Source organism: Tachyglossus aculeatus, chromosome 10 (assembly GCF_015852505.1).
Source record: "Tachyglossus aculeatus isolate mTacAcu1 chromosome 10, mTacAcu1.pri, whole genome shotgun sequence".
Lineage (NCBI taxonomy): Eukaryota > Metazoa > Chordata > Mammalia > Monotremata > Tachyglossidae > Tachyglossus > Tachyglossus aculeatus.
In genome coordinates, this window is record NC_052075.1 from 35,804,349 (window position 1) to 35,827,837 (window position 23,489).

Sequence of the window (23,489 nt, forward strand, 5' to 3'; positions counted from 1 at the left end):
AGCTGAGATAAGCACTCGCAGGCCTGTGCTGTATCTGCTAGACCATGCTGCTTCTCCTTGCTTGAGTTACTCCCCCAGAACAAAAGCTACTCTTTCAGACCAAGGCCACATCACGTAGCACCCTGTAGCAGAAATATGTCATATGGGGCCTGTGGTGCACAGCACAGTAATTTGCTAAAAGTAATAATGGTGGTATTTGTTAAGCACTTACTCTGTGCCAAGCACAGCATTAAACACTGGTGTAGTTATAAGATAATCAGGTCAGACAGTCCCTGTCCCATGAAGGAGGGACTATAGAAGGGTTAGATATTTAATTTCCCTTTTACAGATGAGGAAACAGGTTCAGAGAAGATGTGGTTTGCCCAGAGTCACACAGCAGGCACTTTTTTTAAAAATGGTATTTAAGCACTTACTATGTGCCAGGCACTCTTCTAAGTGCTGGGGTATATACAAGATAATCAGGTTGGACACAGAGGAGCCGGGATTAGAACCCAGGCCCTCTGACCCCCAGGCCTGTGCTCTTTTATTTTTAATAGTATTAGTAAGTGCTTACTATGTGCCAGGCACTGTACTAAGCTCTGGGATAGATACAAGCTAATCAGCTTGAACCCAGTCATTGTCCATCATGGGTCTCACAGTCTTAATCCCCACTTTATCCGTGAGGCAACTGAGGCACAGAGAAGGTATAGGACTTTCCCAAAGTCACACAGCTGACAGGTGAAGAAGACAGGACTAGAACCCAGATCCCTTACTCTCAGACCTGTCCTCTTTCCACTAGGCCACAAGCATCACCCAAAGTAATCACTTAACAAATACCATTAAAAAAATAGACAGGTGGGAATTAGACACAGCCCCTGGCCCTTGGGGGACTCAATCTAAGAGATTAGGAGCACTGAACTTGTTGCTCAAAGAGCGTGTAGCCTCTAATCAATCCTCTCCACAGCCTGTAACAGAGGCTGGTATTGGATTGTTGCCACTCAGCCCAGCTTCTTTACAGTGCAGCAGACCAGGTTGTACCGATGTGCACAGCACAGGTTTTAAGATGTATTGGGCCTTCTCAGTGTTTAGAACATTTAGAAGGCCACCGAAACAGAAGGAGCCTGAAATTCTGCTCCTCTAACCACTTCACCTACTGCTTGTGTAGCTTCATCGTCCTTTACTTCTGTCTCGGCACCAACCGCTCACCCACATCCTGCGTCTGGTCTGGAACTCCCTCCCTCTTCATATCTGACAATCACTCTCCCCACGTTCAAAACATCTCCTCCAAGAGGTCTTCCCGAACTAAGCCTTCATTTCCTCTACTCCTGCTCCCTTCTTTGTCACCCTTGTACTTGGATTTGCACCTTTTATTCACCCCCACCTTTTTCTTTTTTTTTGAAGGTACTGGTTAAATGTTTACCTTGTGCCAGGCACTCTACGAAGTTCTAGGGTCGATAGAAGCTAAAAACAGTATGGTCACAGTCCATGTCCCACATGGGGCTTACTGTCTTAATCCCCATTTTACAGAGGAAGTAACTGAGGCACACAGAAGTTGTGACTTGCCCAAGCTCACACAAGAGACATGTGGTAGAGCTGGGATTAGAACCCAGATCCTTCCGCCCGTGCTGTATCTGCTAGGCCATGCTGCTTCCCTCAACCCTATGGCATTTCTGTACGTTTCTGTAATTTATTCATATTAATATCTTTTCCTCCTCTAGACTGTAAGCCCATTGTTGGCAAGGAAACATGTCTACCAACTCTATTATAATGTATTTTCCCAAGCACTTAGAATAGTGCTCTGGACACAGTAAACACTCAATAAATATGATCAGTCGATTGATCATATTGGTCTCTTACACTGTTTCATCTTTCCTTACGTGTCTATTAACAACCTCCTCTACCCTAATTTATTCTGAGATTATGAACCCATATGAGGGGTAGAGACTGTGTCCAATTCTCATCCAAACATTTTTTTCCCAGTATTTAGTACAGTGCCTGCGCATAGTAAATGCTTAATAAATACTGTTACTGCTTTCACTGAATGAACACACCCACATCGGGTACAACGCCAAATGAGAATGCCTTTAAGAATAATCAGTCTTTTTTTTCCCCGGGAAGTAGCATGCCCTGTAGAAAGAGCACAGGCCTAGGAGTCAGAAGACTTGGGTTTCTAATCTTGCCTCTGTCGCTTACCAGCTGTGTGACCTTGGGCAAGTCACTTAACTTTTCTGATCCTCTTTTCCCTCATCTGCAAAGAGGATGTTGCCTCTCCTATTTTGACTGGGAGCTTGTATGGGACAATTATAATAATATTTGTGATATTCATTCAATGCTTACAATGTGTCAAGCACTGTTCTAAGCTCTGGGGTAGGAACAAGGCAAGGACTGTGTCCAACCTCATTATCATGTATCAACCCCAGTGCTTAGTACAGTTCCTGGCACATACTAAACACTTACCAAATACCACAATTATTATTATCATCATTATCAATTAGTATTAATAATGATAATGACAATTATAAATACTCAGACTACTTCTACTACTACTCTAAACTCCGGCCCTTGCACTCGGGGAGAAACAGAGGGATCAGAAATCAGTGGGTCGGCAGGATTACTTAAGGAATCGCCGTTTAAAAAGGACCAAGCTGAGGTGGGGAGCAGAACGGCGCTATCCCACTCCAATCAATCGTTTCATTCACATTTATCAAGCACTTGCTACATGCAGAGCACTGTGCCAAGCACTTGGAAGAATTCCAGTGCTGCAAGCCAGAGCACAGAGTCTTGCAGAGGTGTCTTCAATAAAGCCGTTACCTCCAGGTGGAAAATCCACAAGGCCGAGGAAATACCAGCTGGTGGGTCATCAAAGGCAGATCAGAACAAGGAAGGGTTGGGGGAGAAAGTGCCCTCCCATGCTGAAACCCCCCCAACAGCCCCCACCCTCCCACGTCCAACCCTCAGTCCGGGCCAACCTTCACCCTCATTGTGTGGCCTCTGCACTTGGCTGTGTACCCCTTAAGCACTTTAATACTCACCCCAGCCCCACAGCCCTTATTCTTTCATTCATTCAATCGTATTTATTGAGCGTTTACTATGTGTAGAGCACTGTAATAAGCGCTTGGGAAGTACAGGTAGGCAGCATATAGAGATGGTCCCTACCCAACAACGGGCTCACAGTCTAGAAGGGGAAGACAGACAAGTAGACAGATGTCAAAACCATCAGAATAAATAGAATTACAGCTATGTGCACATCAGTAATAAAATAGAGTAGTAAATATGTACAAGTAAAATGAAGTAATAAATATGTACAAATATATACAAGTGCTGTGGGGAGGGGAAGGGGGTAGGGCAGAGGGAGGGAGGGAGGACGATGGGGAGGAAAGGAGGAGAGGAAAAAGGGGACTCAGTCTCAGAAGGCCTCCTGGAGGAGGTGAGCTTTGAAGGGAGGAAGAGAGCTAGTTTGGCGGATGTGTGGAGGGAGGGCATTCCAGGCCGTGGGAAGGACGTGGGCCAGGGGTCGATGGCGGGACAGGCGAGATTCTCTCCTATTTCCCCTATCTGTTAAGGTCTGTCTCTCCCTGTAGACTGTAAGGTCCTCATGGGCAGGGATCAGGGCTACCAACTCTATTTTATCATACTTTCCCAAGTTCTTAGTACAGCGCTGTGCACACAGTAAGCACTCAATAGATACACTGATTGATTGATTGATTGATTCCACCTTTGATTTCAGACGTTCCTACGGAATTCTTCGAGCTGCGAGGTGCGCGATGATGAGTACCGCATGGAGTTCACCACCCCTTTACAGCGCGTCGACCTGTCCATGGGGAAGTTCAGTCATGTCCTCCTGACGTCGATATCCACCTTCATCAAAGGGAACCTCACCGTGGCCAATCTTGGCACCGCCGAGGGGAGATTCATGCAGGTACAGTGTCACGGCAGCCTTCCCATCCACTCTACATTCCAGCCTGTTTGGGGTATCTTGACTGAATTTAGGAATTGGGAGGGGAATATTTAGAGAACACTGGGTGGTGAAGTAGTTCTGACAACTGGATGGTGGCCGGTGTAACAGAAAGAGCACAAGTCTGGTTCCACATTGGCCACCTCTCTGGGCCTCAGTTTTCTCCTCTGTAAAATGGGGAGAATAACACCTGCCTCTCCCTACTTTACAGGGGATGTTGTAGAGAAGCAGAGTGGCTTAGTGCTAGAACATGGGCCCGAGAGTCAGAAGGACCTGGTTCTAATTCCATCTCTATCACATGTCCACTGTGTGAATTTGGCTTAGTGGGTAGAGGATGGGCCGGAGAGTCAGAAGGTCATGGGTTCTAATTCTGGCTCTGCCTCAGGTCTGCTGTGTGAACTTGGGCAAGTCACTTCATTTCTCTGGGCCTCAGATACCTCATCTGTAAAATGGGTATTTAAACTGTGAATCAATCAATCAATCGTATTTATTGAGCGCTTACTATGTGCAGAGCACTGTACTAAGCGCTTGGGAAGTACAAGTTGGCAACATATAGAGACAGTCCCTACCCAACAGTGGGCTCACAGTCTAGAAAGGGGAGACAGAGAACAAAACCGAGCATATTAACAAAATAAAATAAATAGAATAGATATGTACAAGTAATATAAATAAATATAGAGTAATAAATATACAGGTGCTGTGGGGAAGGGAAGGAGGTAAGACGGGGGGATGAGAGGGGGAATGAGGAGGAGAGGAAGGAGGGGGCTCAGTCTGGGAAGGCCTCCTGGAGGAGGTGAGCTCTCAGTAGGGCCTTGAAGATGACATTAAATTCTGATGAGTCAAAATGCTTTCTGCAGAGCTTCATTGGCCCCCAAGAGGTACCGGTGTCCTAATTTTTGCATCACTTCCATTACCATTAGGACAGGGACTGTGTCCAATTTGACTAACTTGTGACTACGCCAGTGCTAAGAACAGTGCTTGGCATGTAGTAAGTGCTTAACAAGCACCATTATTATTATTATTACTACTTCACTTCTCTGAGCCTCAGTTAACTCCCATTTTACAGATGAGGTATGACTGGGAGCCCTGTGTGGGATTGAGTCCAACCTGATGAGCTTGTATCTACTCCAGTGCTTAGGACAGTGCTGGGCACGTAGTAAGTTTTCAACAAGTACCATTATTATTATTATTGTGAAAGTTAATGGGAGGATTGATGTGAAATCGCTTTGGAAACATGGGCGAGCTACCCAAGGGTTAAGATGGCATTATCTCGGCACAAATCCCAGAAGAGAGGGTACGCAGGGTGATTTCCCCAACTTCTAAAGGATGGTCCTGGTATTTTATCTGCAGCTGATGTGTGGAGCCTGGACTGGGTTTCTTCTCACTCACCATTTTGTCGGCCCGTGATAGGAAAATAAAATAAAACAATTAAAGCCCTTCCAGCCGTGTTTCCTACCCTAGGGGAAGGCTCAGATCAAAGGAAAACTATTGTGTGAACCGTGTGTCTCCAGAAACAGAAACGTTCACAGCCTTGAGAGCCACCGGCTGGAGTTAGGGAAGGAAAGGTCTCTCAGTCCCACGGTGACTCTCGCTTCTGGCCCCTCCAAGCCCATCTGTGGTGTCCACTACCCTTGGCCCGTGCAAGAGCCCTGCATGCTCCTGGTCGCTAGGTGAAAACCTCAGAAAGGAGGCTTTTAATGGCTAGCAACAGCGTTGCCATGTAACAAAACTTCACATTTCAGGCTTGAGGACAGGTGCCTTATCTCCAGGGTACAGGAATTACAGCATTTTTCAGGCTTTAATATGCACTTAAATCAAATCTGTTTTACTACTCGAATAATAATCTGGGGGCCTGCTTTCATCCATTGGCTCATCAGGAAATACTCAACTAAGGCAGACCAACAATGGAGTTTCTATGGAAATGTCCTGAAGCCAAGAAGAAGAAAAAATTCATAAAATGAAATATTTATTCTGAAGCACTAGAAGAATATGCCATACCACTCAAACCAGAAAGCTCAGGAAAATTATTAAGTGAAGCACACAGGAGCTGCATTTATGAGTCTTGTTTGTTGGATGTTTTCCTGAATGGTGCTTACGCAAGCTATGCACTTTTAATTATAATCGTGGTACGGTATGGATTTAGTATGTGCCAACCACTGTGATAAGCACTGGGGTGGGTGCAAGATAAACAGGTGAGTCATGGTCCTTGTCCCTCACAAGGTGCACAGTCTCAGAGGGAAGGAAAATGGGAATTTAATCCCTATTTTACACATGAGGAAACTGAGACACAGAGAAGTTAAATGATTTGCCTAAGATCACACAGCAGGCAAGTGGCAGAGCCTGAATTAGAACCCAGGTCCTTAATTTTCAGGTTTATGCTTTTTCCACTACGCAACATTGCTCCTCAAATAAAGGAAAACAACCAGCACTCTAATGACTCTAATATAGGTATTGCCTTACTTTTAACAGTAATTCATATATTCATGCGTCATATTGACTGCACAGTGACAGCATGTTCGGGGAACATACAGGGAATGAATTTGGATTATGTCTACTTGCTCTGTTGTATTCTTCCAACCTCTTAGTCCAGTGCTCTGCACAGAATAAGTGTTCAGTAAATATTACTGATTGAGTGAACCAATCTAATGGGAGAAGTAGTCGACAGAAACTGTAGAATATACCAGGGGTGAGAGTGAGAAAATAGTCATGAATAACAGGAATACAGGAAAATGAGTAAGTACACATCAGTGGGCAGATACATAGTAAAAGTTGAAGTGTTGGATAGTCAAACCTGACCTAGAATTAGAGAGCACTAATCAGGGAATGCATACCAAAGGAGGTAAGATTTTTTGTTTTGTTTTGGCATTTTTTGTTTTGGTTTGTTGTTGTTTTTTTTTACTTAAAACTGGAGAAGCAGCATGGTCTAGTGGCTAGAGCCCGAGCCTGGTAGACAGAGGGACCTGGGTTTTAATCCCGGCTCCACCACTCATCTGTTGTGTGCCATCAGGCAAATCACTTCTCTGTGCCTAAATTACCTCATCTGTAAAATGGAGAATAACACTGAGCCCCATGTAGGACGTGGATGGTATCCAACCGATTTGCTTGTATCCACCCCAGTACTTAGTACAGTGTCTGACACATAGTAAGTGCTTAATAAATACCATTAGAAAGCTCACAAAAACATGCAAATAAAATAGTCTCTCTTCATCTTCATGCCTCAGAATCACACCCTTGCATCACATTATCTTAAAGTGTTCTTGTTAGTCTGGCCTTATTTTATCATTGTGGAATGGACCCATTTGCCTTGTCTCTCATCCTCCAACTTTCCAGAGTGCCCATCTTTTCCTTCCCTTCATTATGACAGTAATCATTACTGTGGTATTTGTTATGCAATTACTACGTGCCAAGAACTGTACTAAAAACTTGGGTGGGTTCGAGGCAGTCAGGTCAAATAAGGTTCCTGTCCCACATGGGGCTCGCTGTCTAAGTAGTTATTGAATCCCTGTTTTAAAGATGAGGAAATCAATCAATCAATGGTATTTATTGAGAACTTACTGTATGCAAAGCACTGTGTACTGTGTGCTTGGGAGAGTACAATATTACAGTTGGTAGACACGTTTCCTGCCTACAAAGAGCTTGCAGTCTAAAAGGGGAGAAGGGCATTGTAATAAATTATGGCTATGTATATAAGGGCTGAGGGGTGAATATTAAGTGCTTAAAGGATACTGAGGCCCGGAGAAGTTAAGTGACTTGCCCAAGCTCACACAGTAGTTAGGTAGATTAGAACCCAGATCCATTCTCTTTCTACTAGGCCACGCTGCTTCTCTTTATTCTTCAAGTGTTTATCACCTTATGTCACCTTCCCTTTTACTGCCTCTCTTTTCATTCATTCATTCAGTCGTAACTATTGAGCACTTACTGTGTGCAGAGCACTGTACTGAGCGCTTGGGAAGTACAAGTTGGCAACATATAGAGACGGTCCCTATCCAACAACGGGCTCACAGCCTAGAAGGGGGAGACAGACAACAAAACAAAACATGTGGACAGGTGTCAAGTCGTCAGAACAAAAAGAATTAAAGCAAAATACACATCGTTAACAAAATAAATAGAATAGTAGATATGTACAAGTAAAATAAATAGAGTAATAAATCTGTACAAACATATATACAGGTGCTGTGGGGAGGGGAAGGAGGTAGGGCTGGGGGGATGGGGAGGGGGAGAGCTCAGTCTGGGAAGGCCTCCTGGAGGAGGTGAGCTCTCAGTAGGGCTTTGAAGGGAGGAAGAAAGCTAGCTGGGCAGATGTGCGAAGGGAGGGCATTCCAGGCCAGGGGGAGGATGTGGGACAGGGGTCGACGGCGGGACAGGCAAGAACGAGGCACAGTGAGGAGGTTAGCGGCAGAGGAGCGGAGGGTGCGGGCTGGGCTGTAGAAGGAGAGAAGGGAGGTGAGGTAGGAGGGGGCGAGGTGATGGAGAGCCTCTCTTTTTCCACATTCCTTGATTCTGTAATTTATAGTTCACTAAAAAGGAAAACATGGTCCTGACTTTTTCTTTTTTTGCATCAGAAGGGTCCTCCCTGGCCTCCTGTGTTGTAGTTTAATCATTTTGTCCCTCCATTCCACTGTCCTTGGTTGAAAGCCTAGAAGGTGGAAGGACCCTGCTGGTCGAAAGACATTATCTTCTGTGCCCTGCCTCCTTCTCTGCAGAGGAGGAATGGTCATTAATCCAGCTGCCTCAGGCTGATTGAATGCTGAAAAACCAATTCCAGGGAGTTGTTTTTTTTATGGTTTTTCATAAGCGCCTACTATATGCCAGGCACTGTACTAAGCGCTGAGGTAGATACAAGCTAATCAGGTTGGACATGCTCCCTGTACCACATCTTGTGTCCACCCCAGCACTTATCACAGTGGTTGGCACATACTAAATCCACAATCTTAATCGATTCTTCATTGATTCTTCGTCCTGGAAGCAAGCTATTATTTTTACGTTCACCGATGTCCAATGCGATCCTTTAAATGCTGGTCACTTTTTCCATGCTCATATTTTAATTAATCATTAGGCTTTTGTGCTGTCAGGCACAGGTTCCTTTCCATGTGTAGGCAGAGAAGTGAAGTGGCCTGCTCAAGGTCACACAGCAGACAAGTGGCAGAGCTGGGATTAGAACCTTCTGACTTCCAGGCCCTCTTGGAAGTGGAAAGTGGGAAGACCATGGCCCTGGGAGTCAGGAGACCTCAGTTCTAATCCTGCCTCTGCATCGTGTCTGCTGGGTGACTTTGGGTAAGTTGCTTCACTGGGCCTCAGTTTCCTCACAGGTAAAATGGGGATCCAGGACCTGTTCTCCCTCCTACATAGACTGCGAACCCCATGTGGGACAGGGACTAGGTCTGACCTGATTATCTTGTATCCACCTCAGGGCTTTGCCCTGTGTTTGGCACATAGTAAGTGCTTAACAAATACCAATATTATTATTATTATTATTATTATTGTTATTATTCTAGTAGTAGTAGTAGTAGTAGTAGTAGTAGTAGTTGTAGTAGTAGTCCACCTGAGCAGGTCATAAATCAAGCCTCTATTTTCATAAATACTAAGGAGTTTCTGTTTCCTAATCAAAGGGTAGAAACTTTTCCAAAGGCAGCTGCCAGGCCTGCAAAGGAACACAAACACCACTGGGCTTCCTTCCTGAGCTGAAGCTTGGTGGCAGAATCTAGCTGGGATTTTTTTTTTTTTCTTTAGGTTTTTTTTCCTCTCCTCGAGCATTTGCAGCTGTTTCTGCCTCTCCTATTGTTGTGGTTTTGATTGTGGGACCAGGAACAAGGGTTACAGCCTCAGCTGTCGGGTAGACAATGAATCAGGTATTTCACAGTCATTATTTGTTTAGAAAGAATGATATTGTAGCACTTGCAATGTTAGGCTCAAGGTGGAGGAGTTACTTTTTGGCATCAGTCTTGTTTTAAGCTTCTCTGACATCCCAGAGTCAGTTTACCAACATGCCTCGGGCTGGATTTTCTCTGGAAGAGTCTCAGACCCAAGTTTGCGTGTGGAAAAAAGGGACATTTCTCTCTCTAGGTAAATATCAGGGCAAACAGAAGCAAGTATCCACAGTACAAACCTGGTTGTTTACCAAGGGCCATTTGTTAGTTATTTAGACATCCTAAAACAGTTGGCTTTAAAAGTCAGTGGTAACTAGTACATGTGGGCGTGGGAGACAGAAGGGTCAGCGCAAAATTTAGGGTGTAGTATGGCAGTTCACTTTGATGACTGGTTCGCTGGGAAAAGTGTCAGGGACTCATTATGAGGCACAGAGGACTATGGGCATTTCCCCGGATTCTCCCCTGACTCCTGGGATACCTTCTTCTGCAGGAGCTGGCAGCTTCCCCCACCCCCCTCCCTGTCTACACATGAAAGGAACCTCTGCCTGACAGCACAAAAGCCTAGTTATTAATTAAAATATGAGCATGGAAAAAGTGACCAGCGTTTAAAGGATCACACTGGACATCGGTGAACATAAAAATAAAAGCTTGCTTCCAGAACGAAGAATCGATGCAGCTATCGACCTCCTGTCTCCTAAACACATCAGCGGCAGGTCAATCAATCAATCAATCAATCAATCGTATTTATTGAGCGCTTACTATGTGCAGAGCACTGTACTAAGCGCTTGGGAAGTACAAATTGGCATCACATAGAGACAGTCCCTACCCAACAGTGGGCTCACAGTCTAAAAGGGGGAGACAGAGAACAGAACCAAACATACCAACAAAATAAAATAAGTAGGATAGAAATGTACAAGTAAAATAAATAAATAGAGTAATAAATACGTACAACCATATATACATATATACAGGTGCTGTGGGGAAGGGAAGGAGGTAAGACGGGGGGATGGAGAGGGGGACGAGGGGGAGAGGAAAGAAGGGGCTCAGTCTGGGAAGGCCTCCTGGAGGAGGTGAGCTCTCAGCAGGGCCTTGAAGGGAGGAAGAGAGCTAGCTTGGCGGATGGGCAGAGGGAGGGCATTCCAGGCCCGGGGGATGACGTGGGCCGGGGGTCGATGGCGGGACAGGCGAGAGCGAGGTACAGTGAGGAGATTAGTGGTGGAGGAGCGGAGGGTGCGGGCTGGGCAGTAGAAGGAGAGAAGGGAGGTGAGGTAGGAGGGGGCGAGGTGATGGACAGCCTTGAAGCCCAGGGTGAGGAGTTTCTGCCTGATGCGCAGATTGATCGGTAGCCATTGGAGGTTTTTGAGGAGGGGAGTAATATGTCCAGAGCGTTTCTGGACAAAGATAATCCGGGCAGCAGCATGAAGTATGGATTGAAGTGGAGAGAGACACGAGGATGGGAGATCAGAGAGAAGGCTAGTGCAGTAGTCCAGACGGGATAGGATGAGAGCTTGAATTAGCAGGGTAGCGGTTTGGATGGAGAGGAAAGGGCGGATCTTGGCAATGTTGCGGAGCTGAGACCGGCAGGTTTTGGTGACGGCTTGGATGTGAGGGGTGAATGAGAGAGCGGAGTCGAGGATGACACCAAGGTTGCGGGCTTGTGAGACGGGAAGGATGGTAGTGCCGTCAACAGAGATGGGAAAGTCAGGGAGAGGACAAGGTTTGGGAGGGAAGACAAGGTGCTCAGTCTTCGACATGTTGAGCTTTAGGTGGCGGGCGGACATCCAGATGGAGATGTCCTGAAGGCAGGAGGAGATGTGAGCCTGGAGGGAGGGGGAGAGAGCAGGGGCAGAGATGTAGATCTGGGTGTCATCAGCGTAGAGATGATAGTTGAAGCCGTGGGAGTGAATGAGGTCACCAAGGGAGTGAGTGTATATTGAGAACAGAAGGGGACCAAGCACTGAACCTTGGGGAACCCCCACCGTAAGAGGATGGGAGGGGGAGGAGGAGCCTGCAAAAGAGACTGAGAAAGAACGACCGGAGAGATAAGAGGAGAACCAGGAGAGGACGGAGTCTGTGAAGCCAAGGTCAGATAACGTGTGGAGGAGAAGGGGGTGGTCCACAGTGTCAAAGGCAGCTGAGAGGTCGAGGAGGAGGTCCATGATCTCTCCTCTTCAGGAACCTGTAGTGGATGGCCACCGTGTCCCTCACTGCTACAGAACTTCCTACTGTTTGGGGCCCGTTGGTCCAGATCATTGATCTGTACGTAAGTGACTAAAGGTCAGTTTCAGTCAAAGACAGCCATCCCGATTCAGCTTCAACTCCTGCACCATCTCTTTTGCCGGATTGGCAGAACAGAACAGAAGTGGAACTAAAAGGCCACCCATCTGCCCAGCCTTGAAATCTCAGGGTGGGAGAAAATGCCTCCAGAACCATATATCCTACCTCCCTGCAGTTTCTCCAGAGAACAGCATGGTCTGGTGGAAAGAGTATCAGTTTAGAAGTCAAAAACCACTTTGTAACATCAGGCCAAGTCACTGCACCTCTCTGAATCTCAGTTACTTCGCCTAGTCAGTGGGGATAATAAGACCTGCCTCTCCCCATTTTACAGGGATGCTCTCGGAATGAAATGAGATCATCGATGGAGAAGTGTTTTGAAAATGTAAAAACATCCTACAAATTCAGGGCTTGCTCAGTTCTGCCACAACATTGTTTGCCCTCAGCGTCAATGAATCAATCAATCGTATTTATTGAGTTTTTACTCTGTACAGAGCACTGTACTAAGCGCTTGGGAGAGTACAACAGAATTGGTAGACATGTTCCCCGCCAATAATGAGCTTACAGTCTGGAGGGGGAGACAGAAATGAATATGAGTATATAAGTAAATCATATAATTTAAAGATATGTACATAATGCTGTATTGTGTCCAGAGCACTATACTAAGAGCTTGGAAGAGTACAGTTTAACTGAGTCGGTGGACACGTTCCTTACCCACAACCATCTTAGTTAGAATGCTGTTAGGGAGCTAGCTGTCATTCACGTGACAGTAGAAGCAACATTGTCTAGTGGATAGAGCATGGGCTAGGGAGTCGGAAGGACCTGGGTTCTAATCCCGGATCCGCCACTTGTCTGCTGTGTGACCTTGAGCAAGTCTCTTTACTTCTCTGTGCTTCAGTTACCTCATCTGTAAAACGTGGATTAAGACTGTGAGCCCCATAGGGAACAGGGACTGCATCCAACCCGATTAGTTTGTGTCTACCCGAAGTTTAGTACAATGCCTGACACATAGTAAGTATTTAACAAATACCACAATTATCATCATCATCGTTATTATTATTGTTGTTGCCTGTTTGGTTCGCAGGCTGGGAAAAAGCTATTTGTGTGCGTATGTCTGTGTGTGCATATGTGTGACATCTGTTCAAGGGGCTGCTCCTTTGCAAGTTTTTCTTAACTGGGATTTTGTGAAAATGCAGCCCCCACTCCCCGCTTGCTAGAGGCATGGGTATTGTGTACTAGTGAAATCTCCACCTCTTTTGTGCCTATTCTGGGCACCGGACTATGATCAATGGAGTCGTTTTGTATGTATTGTTCCTAACAGGACATCGAGCTCCAACACATTCCTTTCAAACTTTCAAAGCCCAACTTCTTTTGGGGTAGATTCATTCATTCATGCATTCAGTCATATTTATTGAGTGCTTACTATGGGCAAAGGACTGTACTAAGCACTTGGGGGAGTAAAACATATCAATAAACAGACACATTACCTGCCCACAACCAGTTTACAGTCTAGGTGGACCTGTCCCTCTACCAAAACTCCACTTACTGCAGAAACTAAAGTCTCCTGTTGGTATGCCCAGTTGAAACATAGGCTCCTTTTGGCCTGGACAAAACAGCCACAGTTATTCATATGGTTGAGGCAAATTCAAGTGGTAGAGAAGCAGTGTGACCTAGTGGATAGTGTATTCATTCATTCAATCATATTTATTGAGTGCTTACTGTGTGCAAAGCTCTGTACTAAGCACTAGTTCACAGAACTGGGAATCAGGAGGTGTGGGCGTTAATCCCTGTTCAGCCACTTGCCTGGTCTGTGATCTTGGGCAAATCATCTAACTTCTCTGTACCACTATTTTTCTCATCTGAAAAATGAGGTTAAAATACCTGTTCTTCCTTACAGAGCGAAGCCCCTTGTGAGACAGGGACTGTATATAATCTGGTTAGCCTGAATTACCTTGTATCTACTACAGCACTTTGCCCAGGGCTTGGCAAAGAATCAATACCATTATTACTATTATTATTGTTGTCATTATTGTTTTTTCTGTTGTTATTAATAAACAACCCCGTCCTCTTGCCCAGATCACCAGTGTATTTGAAGAAAAAGGCAAGGATTTGAGACCAGATTATTCAGTTTGTCTGCCCAGCTTTGGTTTGTTATACATCACATCATATAATTGCCCTGTGGGGTAGTCCCACCTTGTCTGGATTGCATTTGGAAGGGAGAACCAGCCTTTCCTCCCCAGCACCAAAGAAAATCTGGGTTTTTTTTCCCATCCCCTTCCCCAGAGTCTGGGGGAATTGTGTGGGTTAACATGGTTACTCAATGAGTAGGAATGCTGACCATCTGAAGAAACCCGGAACTCATCGAGAAAATCCATTCTTTTCATTTTCTACTAGGGGCTATTGGAGAGGAGATGTGGCTACTGATTAACTCCAGAGGTATTTGCAGCTGTGGCACTGCCACCTCCGTCTATATGATAATACCCAGCGTTAACCCAAAGAGCCAAAGCCCGTGGCTTCTGCCCTCCTGGGTTCCAAGCGTCACCCAGTTGTGGGTCACTAGAAGATCAAAGCTTCCTTAAACAAGTAACCGCCATATGATGCATCCAGCATGACCTGGCGGAAAGAGCCCGGGCCCATGCCAAAAGGACCTGGGTTCTAATCCCGGCTCCGCCACTTGTCTGCTGTGTGACCTTGGGCAAGTCACTTCACTTCTCTGGGCCTCAGTTCCCTCATCTGGAAAATGGGAATTAAGATTGTGAGTCCCATGTGGGACGGGAATGGGTCCAACCTGATTACCTTGTAGCTACCTCAGCACATAGAACAGTGCTTGACATGTAATAAGTGATTAATAGATGTTATTATTATTATCATTATTATTATACCCAGGCCACTGAATCATATCCAAGAGAGAAACTCTCCTGCTGACTGTGTCTTTGCCCTTCAAGGAAATATAGATCCCTTAGCCAGAGTCACTCACTCAGTCACCTTATCCCATACACCTTCCACCTTATCCCATACATCTTCTCATCCAGGGTATCTTGTCGGAGTTATGTGAAACTAAGGTAAGACGGTAAGCCCTCTGATGAGCACTTAGATGGACGGAGGACCAGTCCATCACGACTGCGGTAAATACCGAGCCCCCAAGTGCCATTTCAGCATTCTAGCCCTAAAATCCCTTTTGCAATTCATTCATCCCACCTAACGCTTCTTGCTCTACGTCTGTTAATCAATCCATCAATCAGTGGCATTTGTTGGGTGTTTACTGTGTGCAGAGTACTGTACTTAGCAGTTACAATATGAGAGTTGGTAGACACATTCCCTGCTTACAGTCTAGAGGGGGAGACAGACATTAATATAAATGATTAAACTAGTCACTGACCTAAACTCAGTCAGCTCACCCCCTTCCTACCTTATCTCACTGATTTCCTATTACAACCCAGCTTCTGCTTCACTCCGTTATCACTAACCGACTCACTATGCCTCAGTCTCATCTATCTCACCCCCAAAACCCCACCCATGTCCTGCCTCTGGATAGAACGCCCTCCCCCTTCATGTCCGACAATCACTCTCTCCACTTTCAAAGCCTTACTAAAATCACGTCTCCTCCAAGAGACCTTCCATGACTAAATCCTCGATTCCCGTATTCTTTCCTCCACATCTCCTATGCACTTGGATCTGTACCCTTTTAAGTACTTGGTATTCACCCCTTCCTCAGCCCCACAGCACTTCTATAGCTATCGGTCATTTATTTTACTATCTGTCACTCCCTCTAGACTGTAAACTCCTTGAAACAGAATAATAGACCCTGGAGATCCAATCTGAAAACAACATTCTGCTCTGGTGTACACACTTCTACCCTCCACCCCTAGCACTAGACTGGGAACAGATCAGTAGGTAACCAATAGAAGAAATAGCACCAGATGCCCCCCTGAGCAGAGGGAAGCAATAAGGAGAGAATTCGGGTCTGCTCCATTTATCGGTGTAAACTGAAGGCTCAGTGGGTGAGGGGCACATTGTTGGGTGCCTACTATGTGCAGTGTACTGTATTGAACCCTTGAAACTATTGTACCAGTGCCTTCGGTGTTCAAGATAGTACTTGGTGTGATAGCAGAATGTGGAACATTGTATTGAGTGCCTGTTGTGTGCAGATCAGTGAACTGGCCACAACAGAAAAAAAGTGGCTGCCTTTCGGGAACTCTAAACTCCAGGCCAATTTAAGCAGATGAGGGGCCGGGAGTCCCATCACCATGAGCTTCTGGCTCCGTCACCACCACCCCAGCCAACCTGGGGCCCAGATCCCCAGGAAAACCTTTCCCATCGTGGCACCTGGGGGAATCGCATGGCAACCTGGATTCACAATTGGTCAGAGCACTCGGAATACCCTTCCCCAAGCCCTGCCACTCTTCCACCTCTTCCAGAATAAGAAGACAGTGTAAGGTCTATGCCTCTAGCCTCTTGCCCACACCTCACACCACACTGGGGCAGAACAGCCTCTGACAGCAGCCCCCAGGTATTTAGAAGATACTTCTAGATACCCACCCTCCTGGTCAGGGATGTGCCTTGTTCTGTTGCCCATTTAGCCTTCCTCAGTTTGGGTGAGACAGAGGCATCACTCATGTTGCTCTGGTAATGCAGGTCCTCACACAGGTACTTGAGCTGCAGTGACTCTTCATAATATTATTATTGTCATTATTAACAGATTGCTAAGAACTTTTACTAGGTGTCAAGCACTGTTCTAAACCCTGGGGTAGATACAAGTTAACCAGGTCTTTATAATAATGACAATAATAATAGTATTTGTTAAGCGCTTACTATGTGCCAAGCACTGTTCTAAGCACTGGGGTAGATACAAGGTAATCAGGTTGTCCCACGTGGAGCTCACAGTCTTAATCCCCATTTTACAGATGAGGTTATTGAGGCACAGAGAAGTTAAGTGACTTGTCCAAAGTCATCCAGCTGAAAACCGGTGGAGTCGGGATTAGAACCCACGACCTCTGACTCCCAAGGCTGTGCCTTTCCACTAAGCCACGCTGCTTCTCTGGCTTAGTAGAAAGAGCATGGGTCTGGGAATCAGTAGACCTCTGTTCTTATCTTGGCTCTGTCACTTGCCAGGTGTGTGGCCTTGGGGAAGTCACTTAGCTTCTCGGCACCTCATTTTCTCACCTGTAAAAATGACAACAGACTTTAGAAAAACAGTGTGGCCAAGTGGGCCTAGGAGTCAGAGGTTCTCGATCCTAATCCCAGTTCTGCCATTTATCCTCTTAATCACCTCAGGTAGTCATTTCACTTCTCTGTGCCTCAGTTTCTTTGTAAAAATGGGGATTTACCCCTTCCTACCTAGACTGTCAGCCCCACAGGTCCAAACTGATGTCCTTGTTGCTACCCCAGTGCTTATAACAGTGCTTTGCACATAGTAAGCATGTAAATGCCATAATTAGGATCATGATTACACCTGTTCTTCCTCTCAGTCTGTAAACCCCACATGGGACAGAAACTAGACTGTGAGCTCATTATAGGCAGAAATATGTCTGTTGTTATGGTGTACTCTCCCAAGCGTTTAGTACAGTTTTGCACACAGTAAGCGCTCAATAAATACAATTGAATGAAAGAATAAATGATATGTTTATATCACATTTACCCCAATCCTTGGCACAGAGTAAGTGCTTAACAAATTCCACAGTTTATTACGACTACCAGCATACCTTTGGGTCTGAGCTTCTGAGCTCCACAGTGTAGCTGAAAGAGTCAGCATGGCTGCCAGAACTTCCTGGCTTGCTCTAAGGAAGTGCAGTACTAAGGTCCAGGGAAAATTGCATTCGGTAGATATTAAATAACATGATGTTTAGAAGCCTCTCGATCCTTTTAAGCTGCACTGCAGCCGTCAGTTTGCTTCCTGTGTGGGGATAGATGGTGAGAAGCAGAGTGGCCTTAGTGGGTAGAGCATGGGCCTGGAATTCAGAAAGAACTGAGTTCTAATTCCAACTCCACCAAGCTTGATGTAGGCAGGGAATGTGTCTGTTCGATTGTTGCGTTGTGCTCTTCCAAGCGCTTAGTAGTGCTCTGCACACAGTAAGCGCTCAGTAAATGTGATTGATTATCTGCTATGTGACCTTGGGCAAGTCACTTAACTTCTTTGTGCCTCAGTTATCAAATCTGTAAAATGACTAACTTGTATCTACCCCAGCATTTAGTACCGTGTTTGGCACATAGTAAGCGCTTAACAAATGCCATTAAAAAAAATTTCCATTCCTGGGTGACAGAAATGGCCTAGTGGAAGCAGCGTGGCCTCGTGGAAAGAGTAACAGCCCAGGAGTCAGGGGACCTAGGTTCTAATCCTGCTGTGTGACCTTGGGCAAGTCACTTAACTTTTGTATGCCTCAGTTTCCTCAAATGTAAAATGGAGATTTAATACCTTAATACCTGTTATCCCTCCTACTTAGACCGTGAGCCCCTTGTGCGATAGAGACTGTGTCCAACCGGATTACTTTTATCTACCTCAGTCCTTGATACATAGTAAGCACTTAACAAAAAATTATTATGAAGAAGAGGAGGAGGAAGAATGTGCAGTCATTCATTCAGTCATATTAAGTGCTTATTGTGTTACTGTGTGCAGAGCAATCAGAATCAGCAGCAGAAGTGAAGCGACCCAGATGCTCTGCGAAATACCTGGGTGACAATCCCGAACTCAGGAGTGACGAGGCAGCATTTGGGATAAGGCAGACTTCGGGATGCCCAGAACTTTCCTTCTAGGCAAGTGGGCTGTAGCTGTTCGTGGACTATCAGGGAACCCTGGTCTAGGTAGTCACTCCAGGGGCCAGGGGATGACCACTCCACAGCTTCTTGAGCTGGACTCTCTGCCTTGCTCATCCCAGGTCTCTAACAAAATCTTAAAGTTTCTAGTCTTCTTGCTTTTTGTATCTGTATTTGTATGTGTATCCTCTGGAGTATAAACTCCTTGCAGGTAAGAAGCAGGTCTAGCAGGTCTACCAACTCCAATGTTCTACTCTCCCAAGTGCTTAATACAATGCTATGCTCACAGTAAGCACTCAGTAAATACCATTGATTGATTTGTTGCCAGCCCCCCCTTACCACTTTTTATTTTAAGATTGTGAGTTTCCCAAGGGAGAGGGACTTTGTTTAATTTCCATCTGTATACTCTTTCCCAGAGCTTATTACAGTCCTCTGCACACAGTAAACACTTTAGAAATACTATTACCACCACTACTACTACTACTACTACTGTTATTATTTTGAGAAGCAGTGTGGCCTAGTGGAAAGAGAACAGGCCTGGGAATCAGAAGGATCAGGGTTTTAATCATGACTCTGCCACTTCTTTGCACATAGTGCTTAATAAATGCCATCGTTGTTATTATTCTCTGCTGTGACCTTGGGCAAGTCACTTCATTTTTCTGTGCCTCAGTTACCTCATCTGTAAAATAGGGATTAAGAGCGTGAGCCCCGTATTGGAGAGGAACTGTGTCCAACCTGATTTCCTGGTAACCCCCCCAGTGCTTAGTGCAGTGCATGGCACATAGTAAGTGTTTAACAAATACCACAGTTATTAGTATTATTAGACAGGGCTGGAAAGGCTTCATATGGTGGCTCTCTGCCTATTATCAATCAATTGTAATTACTGAGCGCTTACTATGTGCCGAGCACTGTACTAAGTGCTTGGGAGAATACAGTATAACAGTTGGTAGACATGTTCCCTACCCACTAGTATCTCTTGGGAGCTGGTCCTCTCACAGTCTTTGCCACCCCCTTAAATACTTGCCCCCGTGTCATGCCCACCCTCAAAACAAACAGTTGGCAGCCTTGCCCCTCCCAGCATTTGATCGGCAAAGTACCCAGCAGCGTCGGGCTCACGTCAAGGCTTGAGGGTGCCAACCTGCTTCCTCTAGGCCTGCCCAATGAAGTTGCCTGTGAAATTCCCGCTAGCTCCTTGAGGATAGAGATCATGTCTGCCGATTCTCTTGTACACTCCTGGACAAAGTAGGTACTCCACAAACCTGATTAATTGATTGATTGATTTCCCTATTCCCGTTTAAGGGTCTGTCCCAGAGTCGTTTCCAGAGAACCAGCCTGCTCTCTCTCCTCCATCTCCACCTGCTACGTGTTTTTTTTTTTAAAGTATTTGTTAAGCACCCTCAATGTGCCAATCACTGAACTAAGAGCTGGGGTATTTTCAAGTTAATCAGGTTGGACACAGTCCACGTCCCACATGGGGCTCACAGTCTTAAACCCCATTTTACTGGTGAGGCAACTGAGGCACAGAGCAGTTGTGACGTGCCTGTGATCACAGAGCAGACAGGTGGGGAGCCAGGATTAGAACCCAGGTCCTTCCTACTACTAGGTCCGTGGTCTAACCACTAGGTAATGCTGCTTCTCACTCTGCTGTTCCTCAGGGTCCCTGAAACTGCACTGCTGTCATGCTGTGAGTTGGTGAGGACGGAGAGGTCCACACATTCATTCAATTGTAGTTATTGAGCGATCACTGTGTGCAAAGCACTGTGTGGGTGGCCCCCAATACCTGGTCAGTGAGAACTCTTCCCAGCGATAGAGAGCCAGAATCAGGGACGGTTGCAGTGGGGTCTGCCTAACAGTGCTCTCTTCAGCTACAAAGCTCCACACACCAGCTGGGGTCTGAGATGCGAGCTGGGAGGGATGGGAATTTGCTTCCAAATTGCAGCGTAAGAGAAACGTAGCGTGGGATTTGAATAGCTCAGCAAGGGCAGCAAATTGTTTCAAAGCAGGGTGTGGAGAATTTGGAGAGAATCCAGAGGAAAACAAAAACGATATAAGTTGAGGAAAATAGGGCCTTGGAGGAGAAGTTATAAAGGCAGTTCAGGCTGGGAAAGAGAAAGTTGAAAGTTGAAGCAGGGAGGGCGGGGTAAAGAGTCTTGTAAGAATGCGATGAGTTGTTCTTCTCCGGGGAGGGTAGAAATGGGCTTCACATGCAGCCTGAGGGACTTGGATCCAAAATAAAGGGCTTCCTGAAGTACTTACTGCTTGTTTGACCTCAGAAGACAAGGTTGTGCTTTCTCCACCCTTGGAGCCTGGTCCAGTGGCCCATGCAGGGGGTTGGGAGCCCAGGAGTCAGGAGGCCTGGGCTCCAGCTCCAGATCTGCAAATGTTTTACTGTGTGACCGTGGCCCGGTCTCTCCACCTCTCTGGGCCTCAGTTTCCCCTCCTACAAAATGGCGAGAGTAGTCTCTACCTCTTCCTACCACACACGGATGGGGAGAGAAATAAGGTAAGTGATGGGAAAGCGCTTTGGGAAAGTAAAAGCATTCTTAAATTTCATCTGTAGGTGACAATAGATGGCTGTCTGGGGGTGGTGATTTTTCAGGCTGCTTCTTCCTCACCTGCATGCTCTCCCTCACATCCCTTTCCTGCCATCCACGGTATTATGTGGTGACCCGTGTTTTGAGTGTTCCTGAGCCTGGGCCAAGTCGTTTTTCTTGAAGTGTCTGTTATCTCTTCAGGTTGTGATTTCTCGCTCGGATCCACCCTCCCCTCATGTGGATTTTCTCCTGGACAACCACCCGGTCTCCCCCGAAGTCATCGTGGCCAACTCTTCAATGCCAGATGGCTACACACTGGTCATCACGGGCAAGAAGGTGAGACGGGGACTGCAAGCCTTGCAAGACCTCCACTTGTTTGAGGAAGGGAGGAGGAGTCTGTGTCCTTTGCCTAGTTTGAGCATTTAGCAAATCATCCAGTTCTGCCTGAGAATTCCAGAGATCACTGGAAATCTGTTTAAATTCTTCACCACGAAGGACTGAACAGGAGGGAGGGATTTGGGACATCGTGATTCATGCCCACCCTTCTGCTTTCTATTTCCCTATGAAGAAAAAAAAAATAAACCAAAATGAATATTAACCACTTCAGTGGGGGGATTGTGGTCCTGAAAAGAGGGGCCAGGAAACTTAAAATTTGAAACAGACTCAGAGTTCTTCATCCATGTTCCTGGGAGCTGAAAAACAGGGTGTGTGTGCTTACATTAGAATTTCCAGAGAATTAGGGTTTGCCTTCTAGCAACTTTGTGTCATTGAAAGGGGTTTTTTTTTGGTTTTTTTGTTTGTAAAACTGGAGATTTATGTACAGGACAGTAGGCATTAGGGACAGCAGGAATTTTGAAGTGACACTACCCGCGGCTTCAGAGATCAAGTGCTAAGAGACAGTTTGGACTTTGTTCTCTGGCAGCTGAAGGAGCAAGTGGTGCCAGTTGGTCCAATGTTCCGGTTCACTAAGAGTCCGGGTTGTTCTGGGAACCACCCTAAGGAGGAAAACTTGCTTAGTCCTACAGAGAGTCAGTGAGAAGCCCAGAATTAAGAATAAAGTTGTAGGAGCCCACCTTAGAGCTGCTTAGGCCTGGGCATTTAGTAAAAGGTCAGTCTAAGGGAAATGCTCTCCTATCTCTGGGGCTGAAGCTATTTGCTACTCACAATGGCACCAGAAAAAGCAGTTTGGGCTAGTGGAAAGAGCACAAGACTGGCAATCAAGAGAAGTGGGTTCTAATTCATTCATTCAGTCAGTCATATATATTAAGCACTTACTGTGTGCAGAGCACTGTCCTAAGCTCTTGGGAAAGTACAGTACAACAATGAACAGTGGCTTTCATTTCCCACAGTGAGCTCACAGTCTAGAATTGGGGAGACAGTCATCAACACAAATAAATAAAATTACAGATGTACATGTAAGTGCTATGGGGCTGGGGGGAGGCAGGGAGAAGAGCAAAGGAAGCACGTCAAGGTGATGCAGAAGGGAATGGGAGATGAGGAAAAGTGGGGCTTAGTGTGGGCAGGCCTCTTGGAGGAGATGTGCCTTCAGATAACTTTGAAGGGGGGCGTGGAGTAATCCTAACTCCATCACTTGTCTGCTGTGTGACTTTAAGCAAGTCACCTAAGCTTTCTATGCCTCAGTTTCCTCATCTTTAACTTGTTCTCCCCCTTAGATGGTGAGCCCCATGTAGACAGAGACTGTGTCTGATCTGATTGTACTGTATCTACCTATGCTTAGTGCAGTGCTTTGTGTATGAAAAGTGCTCAAAAAATTCGATTGAAATATGATTGAATGCTTAGCACAGTGCCTGGGACATAGTAAGTGCTTATTTAATCAATCAGTGGTATTTATTGAGCCCTTACTATGTGCTGAGCAATATATTAAAGCACTTGGGAGGTAGAGCACAGGAATTAGGTTAACACTACCCCTGCCCTCAAGTAGCTAACCATTTAGTTAAGGAAATAGACACTAAAATATATTACAAATAGGGAAAGCAACAGAGTATAAGGATATGCACATCTCCTCCAGGAGGTCTTCCCTGATTAAGCCCCTCATCTCTCATTTTCTCTTCTTCCTCTCCCTCTGCATCGCCCTGACTTGCTCCCTCTGTTCTTCCTCCCTCCCAGCCC

At 45.9% G+C, this 23,489-nt stretch overlaps 1 protein-coding gene across 2 annotated transcripts in view; it reads left to right on the forward strand.

The window, feature by feature from the left end:
• Positions 1-23,489, forward strand: part of MET (MET proto-oncogene, receptor tyrosine kinase) — a 152,315-nt gene that overhangs the window by 67,815 nt on the left and 61,011 nt on the right. For both annotated transcript variants that reach the window (XM_038752346.1, XM_038752347.1), the window contains exons 3-4: positions 3,707-3,898; positions 21,561-21,695. In XM_038752346.1, the coding sequence (XP_038608274.1) occupies positions 3,707-3,898; positions 21,561-21,695 (327 nt within the window). The remainder of the gene's footprint in view (positions 1-3,706; positions 3,899-21,560; positions 21,696-23,489) is intronic.